The sequence below is a fragment of the Etheostoma spectabile genome, chromosome 6 (genome assembly GCF_008692095.1).
Source record: "Etheostoma spectabile isolate EspeVRDwgs_2016 chromosome 6, UIUC_Espe_1.0, whole genome shotgun sequence".
Lineage (NCBI taxonomy): Eukaryota > Metazoa > Chordata > Actinopteri > Perciformes > Percidae > Etheostoma > Etheostoma spectabile.
The window spans coordinates 29,175,624-29,182,369 of record NC_045738.1 but is presented as its reverse complement, the minus strand read 5'-3'; the positions used below and the strand labels follow the sequence as shown (position 1 = coordinate 29,182,369).

General features: G+C 44.5%; 1 protein-coding gene across 1 annotated transcript in view; it reads right to left on the bottom strand.

Moving 5' to 3' along the window:
• Positions 1–1,855: 1,855 nt before the first annotated feature.
• The window catches only part of emc2 (ER membrane protein complex subunit 2), a 27,776-nt gene continuing 22,885 nt past the window's right edge, over positions 1,856–6,746 (bottom strand). The window contains exon 11 of the mRNA XM_032518889.1: positions 1,856–2,505. Within this exon, the coding sequence (XP_032374780.1) occupies positions 2,419–2,505 (87 nt within the window). The 3' untranslated portion in view covers positions 1,856–2,418. The remainder of the gene's footprint in view (positions 2,506–6,746) is intronic.

Below are 6,746 nucleotides of genomic sequence, written 5' to 3'. Positions count from 1 at the left end.
TGAACAGGGCAGGATTTAGCGCTGTGTGCCTCATCCATCTCTAGTGCTCCCAGCCAGCATCTCCCCCTAAAACAGACAGAGATGGATGAGCTAGCTGGAGCCCTGCTCTCCCTTATCACTCCCTCCCTCGCTCCGGTCCAGAGTTTCTCTGACCCCCTCCCTCACAGAAATGGTCTCTTCTTCCTCCCACCTCTGCAGCCTACTCCTCTGACCTCTCCACAAGCTAGCACCTTCCTCCTTCCTTGAAATAAGACTGCAGTAATGCCTCTGTGAAGCTGTACTTTAATTTGCCTCTCAGTGCAAGCCTCGGACAGTTGTAAATCACAGTAATCATCCTTGCTTTTGATGAATAGGCTGATCAGGCACGGCTCCATCCCGGTGTAAGCCCATCATCCCACAGCTCATCCTGCACAGCTAACCTGGCCACTGTAGAGCCGCCGAGGACAAGCAAACCCTCTCCAGGGGCTAATCTCTCAGGGAATCCAGGATTACAAGCAGCACTAATAGCGAATCCCCTTGCACACACTAAACTGAGCCAGAAGCTCAGTGGGGTTAGAGGGTTGTCTCCTCCTCTTCCTCTGTCTTTTGCTCGGGCTCTACTGTCCAGGTATGGGCCGATGAGATGTTCATAAGCTCTGAACTACTGGGACCAGACTCTACAAGACTCCCGGACCAACATGCTCTTTTTCTTGACTCTACAAGGAAAAGATTTATCAGAATTCATGACTGATGCATAACCCATATTTTTTTTTTCCTTGCTCAGCAAATCAGAGCTGCAGACAGGCTAGAAATAACATTACATACAGGTTAAGTTGATGTTTAATGTATGACAGTAACAGCTGACTGCCAGGTGCGTGCCATCACTCTGCTGCATGCAGTCATGAGTTCTTCCTCCAGACTACAGATGGCACTATTGCCTCAGTATGGTTGGCACTGGATACCAACATCTCATAATGAGGACCCATCAAATTGATTATCAACATTTATTCCGCTTTGACAAGTTCATAAATGACCTTAGCAAGTACAGCAACATTTATAAGGGTGCTACAACAAAAATGGAATCACTCTGGTTTAAATCAGCTTTCACCTTGGAACTCTTCAAAAAGAGCTTCATTACGCCTCAGCCCTATTCCTGTAAAAAATAAACTCATGTCCGTTTATGCTCCAACGTCCCCTGGCTTTCATTGGTTCCGCCAGATTGGTGAGGCAAATCAAATGCAGACACATTCATCCACTGACCAAGCCCAGAGAGTATTAAAAAAGTCGAGAAAACGGCTTTCCACACTCCGGGCTTTGAGCTGGTGACCTCTCTCAATTTAAAAGCCGTCCAAAAAAAGACCATAAACTCAACACTCAAAAGTTTTCCATCAGCCGAAGAGTGGAGTTATGAGACAATTGCCATGACTTAATAAACAAAAGAAATGGAAGTAACAGCTGACACTGCATGGGAGAGGGACAACTCTAGATGGTAATTTGGATCAATTCACATTCAACAATTACACCATTGAACTGGCTGTACTGCTTTCACAGCAGAGGAAACCAGCGCTGCCTCTCACAGCACTGAAATGTCTTTGTCCCCCCCTGTCATGAAAGTTCCCAGATTTATGAATACAATTTTTTTTTCTTTCCAACTTGTGGTGTGTTAATTACTGGCAGCGTTCTCCGAGGCTCTCTAAACTGACATGACAGAGGTGTTCTTCAGAGTGCTGAAGGATTTCGCAGCTGGACACAGATGCCCGTTGTTACCACTTCTGCGTTCATAATGCCAAATGTCTCTCATCCTTCTATTTTGATCTATGGAAATCCCAAAAAAAGAGAAATCGACTCACTGCTAGAAACGGGCATTAAGAAAATGTATCGGCAATCAGTTCTACTTTTATTAAGACATTTTCATAGATTAGACAAAAGAACATTTTTTTATTAGATAAAGACGTTTCATTTACAGGTAGTACGGAAACAGTAAAGGACCTCAGTGCCGACGGGTGGGATCTCCATATTGTCTTTATAAATAACTTTTACTGTATAGCTTGTTGTCATTCCTGGTCACAGAGGGGAAGCCTTAATGTGGATGTGCTGATTAGTGATATCAGTTAGAGATTAAACTAAAAGTTAGCATGGGATGGGGATTGCTAAAATAACTCAGTCATTGTGTAATCACAGCTGGGTTAACACCAAGTAGAATGGGTTTAAATGAGTTGGAGTACTTGGAATTTGCTGCTGTAGGTTCCAGATGGGTGGGGAAATCTTTGCACATGAGGGAAGCGAATGTCTTCCATCGTCCATGTCGACTTCAATCAATTACATAACTAAACTTGAAGGGATGAAGAAATTCAGTTAAAAGATCTGCTTCCAGGCTATTTGAGCTGCCATGTCGCTCCAAGTGATGAACAGGAGGAGAGGAAGGAGAAGACGTGGGTACTAGGACATGGTGATCTGCATGGACTCCAGCATCTCCTCCACTGTCTTCATGGAGCATTTGTTCTCCTTGGTCCCACGACCAGCCATCTGAAGAGAGAGAGAGAGAGAAAGGAAAAAGAGAACATCGACTCATTAGGTCTCTCCGCCAACTAAAGCAATGGAGAGCCAAACTCACTTGAACACAGCATCAGAGAGGCTGTGATAACCTCGTCCACCCTACACTACGCTTCACGGTGTTTGCAAAGCTAGAAGCAAAAAGTAATCAGAGGGAGGTGGCGATGGTCATTAGATAACACTGATAAACAGGTCATGTAAAGAAATATAATACCTCTAATCGGCTGGGCTTTTTTCAACTGTTGCATAAGTGCCAATTTAGTGTGTGTGTGTGTGTGTGTGTGTGTGTGTGTGTGTGTGTGTGTGTGTGTGTGTGTGTGTGTGTGTGTGTGTGTGTGTGTGTGTGTGTGTGTGTGTGTGTGTGTGTGTGTGTGTGTGTGTGTGTGTGTGTGTGTGAGTGTGCGTGTGTGCGACAGGATGCCCACATGATTAGTCCACTTCCATGGCCTCTAGTCCAGGAGTACATAACACTCCATTCTAATTTCTGCACTGGGTCCACGGGGTTCCACAGGAAGTGCCCCAAATTATAATCCACAAGCACATCCAGGATTACTCATGCATGCAAATACAGGCGCACACTTCTACCCAATTAAACTTGGCGACAGACAAGGCATCCCCTCAAAAAATACCAAAGAGGAAGAAGACTTCCCTAACCTTGGGCAGGGGAGCAGGCGTATAATGAAGGGTCCGTCTAATTAACCTCCCCTCACCCATATTTATATATAGATATAGACATCTTTATGAGATCTTTCTGAAAGTTCTATTATATTTAATAATATATTATATATTTTAAAATACAATGTTAAAAGACTTTCTGAGCTACAATGAGACGTGTAACAAAGATAAACCATTATTAATGTTAATGATAAAAGTCTACAGGCGTGCTGCTGCCTGTGTGAGGCTGTACTTAGGCACAGCGGTGCTTTGAGCTAAATGCTAACATCAGCATGTTCCGCCAGTAAGTTTACCATGTTCAGTGCCTTGGTTTACTGTATTAGCATGCCAACACTGGCTGCTTCGCCTTTAACACAAAGTAGAGCCAAGGCTGATGGGAGGGTGTATTAGTTTTGTAGGTATTGAACTGATGATGGCGCTAGATGAAAAGTCAGGGGCTTCACCAAAGTCATTACAATTCACCGTGATGCGGATATAAAAAGGTCTTCATCAAATTGGAAACATTAGAAACTGTAATACCTTTGTGGACACAAAATGAAAAAAAAAAAAAAAATCTCAGCATATCAATCATCAGAAAAATCCAAAGATTTGAAAAACCCCTGCTGCTGTGTAGAAGCAGTTCAGATTTGTCAGCAACACAGCTGAACCAGACTGGTCTCATGAAATGGTGTATGTATGACACACCAATTCGTATGCCATTATTGGCGCGTTATGAAGACGCATACTCGCTTTTTAGTGTGTTTATCAACGCCGTTTGGCCTCCATTGACTTACATTGTCTTGCAATAGCGTGTGAATTCACTATGAAAGGGCGAAAATCCGTGTCAGGAGGTTGGTCGGGGTGGTGGATCGGTAAACACCGGACTTTCACCCAGGACACCGGGGATCACGCCGCGCGCGTCACGTTTCCTACTCAACTCAACCGTCGCTCTCTTCTCGCGATAGTGTTTCCGTCCGCTGTATGCAGCGCAGACATACAAGCAGATAGCTCAAAATGCGTACAGATAGCACGCCACTTGGCTTAAGAAAGTCACCGTGTATGTTTACGCAAAGTCATGATGTCATGTTGGCTGAACAGGACAAGCAGAAGGCAACAGCACTGCGGGGTCCTTTCAATTAAATCATTATGAAAACACCATTACCCCGAGTCAAACCCAGGCAGGGGATATTGTTTCAGTGCTGCCTCTGGACCAGAGAGCACATCCTGCACGTCCTCCAAGGAGAGAGAAGAGCCCCTTGAGAGTGTGTGCACACTTGGTCAGACACACTCCTTGTAAACATAATCATTTCAATTCTTGAGACGCACACAGTTGGCTCAAGAAATTGAAGGCTTGCCCCCTCACCAAGACCGTCTTGGCTTCCTTCCAAAACCCGCACACAGTTCCTCCTCTACATTTTATCCGTTTGTGGAATAACGCGGCGGAACGGACAAAACTCGACCCCATGTTCAACATAAAGCAATACTGTGAGGCATTTATTCATTTAACCTTTTGGCCATGCTACGGGCTTCTACAAACAGGAACTAAATGTAGCCTAAATCTAGCCTATACTGTATTTCCATGGCTAAAGTTTTTTTCCTTCCTCTTTTGCCAAACTCCATCTTAGACAGGGCAGTTGGCTAAGGTGTGCAATTAGCTACGTCATTTCCAAGTGTGACTCATTCTTCTAGGTTTAGGGTGTGTGTGTGTGTATGTGTGTGTGTGGTGGGGTAGCTATAATGATCAGTGCATTTCATTGCCTTTGCTGCCTAATGCGCCATTACCCCGGGCCCGGTGGTCAATTATCTCCGCATCCTGAGGTGAGACCACCACATTAACTCCTGCCCTGTTCCACAACAGTAGGAGCAGAGCAGACAGCCCCACATCTATTTACAGCATCTGATAGAGTCATGACGCAGTGGGAGCCTGTGGTCCGTGACAGAGGAGCTAATCAGAGAATGTGTTTAGAGAGTTAGGGCAAGAGGGCAGGCCACGCAGTGCAGCTTTGAAGCCCCCTGCACCTACGACACACACATCACATGCCCAGGCCATTTTACATGTCAGCCGACCCCACCGAGGTAATTACATTTCTTTTTAAATTTAAAATGGGCCCCAGTCGGTCGTGACCTCTCGCTGACGTCTGCTCCCACTTGCACTCACCTGCCCACCTTTTTCTCACACTGAGGTATGACAATCACCAGGTACCGGGGCGTAATAAAAGTGGACGACTGACACGAGCAACGCTTTAAAGGGGCCATCAATCAGCAAGCACAAGCCCACAGCAGCCTGCAGCTGTGTGACGGAGGCCCACACCGCCGCTCCCTTTAAAGATCTCAGAAGTGATTTAACTGGGGGGAGGGGGGGGGGGAGAAGGCAACCTTACACCTTGTCATTTCACTTGTCTCACACAGTAATCAAAAAGAAAGACATCTACAAGCACACATGTGCGCGGTGGCAGGCTTACATACACATACTGTATATACACACTTGAGCTGAGTTGAAATCCCAGTACAACTTTCCTATTACCAGGCAACTTAAATAAACCCAAGAGGTTGTAGACCAGAACAGAAGCAGCGGGGCGGGACGAAGCTCACATCATGTTCCCTGGAGGACAAAGGTGTGACTGACCCGCGTGTCTCGTTAGTGATGATGGTGCAGTGGATAGGAGACATGCGTTTGGTGTGGGAGATCTGGGTTCCATTCCCACTGCAATACATCAATCAATGTGTCCCTGAGCAAGACACACAACCTCTGACATATATAGCAATTGTAAGTTGCTTTGGATAAAAGCGTCAGCTAAATGACATGTCATGTAATTATCGTCATAAACTTTTTAACGCTTAAGTTTGTTTATGGGCTTCTAAGTATAGCTGAAGTATTTCAGTCTGTCGGCATAACAACTCAACCTCAGGGCCACTACAGTATCACAGTAGGGGCCGTATCAGCTTCTTCATTAAAATATAACTGCTCCTTTTAAAAAGGTGTTAGGCATGAATATGTTCAACAACATGCAGGAATTTCTTTTGGGTCTAAATCTTTTGTTATATCAAATATGTAAGCAAGGAAAACAAGTGCTACAATACTGGTAATGCTACTGTCTAATCCCTGTAACTAAGTTCAGATGAAGTCCCAAACTTATGTTATAATATTTGTCCAAGCTTATTTGATATATACAGACAGGCAAATGCCGATGATGGATTCTTAAACATAAAGTTTAGTGCAATATATCAACAGAAAAGAAGGTTCATTTACAGACAGTATTAGGATTTCTGGCCGTCCTGTCTGATGCCTCGGACCCTTCTTATGTTACACTCGTGTTTTTTTCCAGAGATTTGGACCCTGCCGACTTCCCTACAAAGAATAATAATGTCAAACACTTTGTCCCTCTGCCTCTTTTGGGGCTCTGTTTCATTATTAAAAGTTAGAAGTTAATATAAATATTCATTTTTTTTCAGACTTTCTAAGACAGTGAGGTGAGGTCAGTGAGCATAATGATCAAAGTGACGAGTAGTGCGTAGACTTGACATCTATGAAGGTAAATATGGTGCAAAAGTGAGAGCGC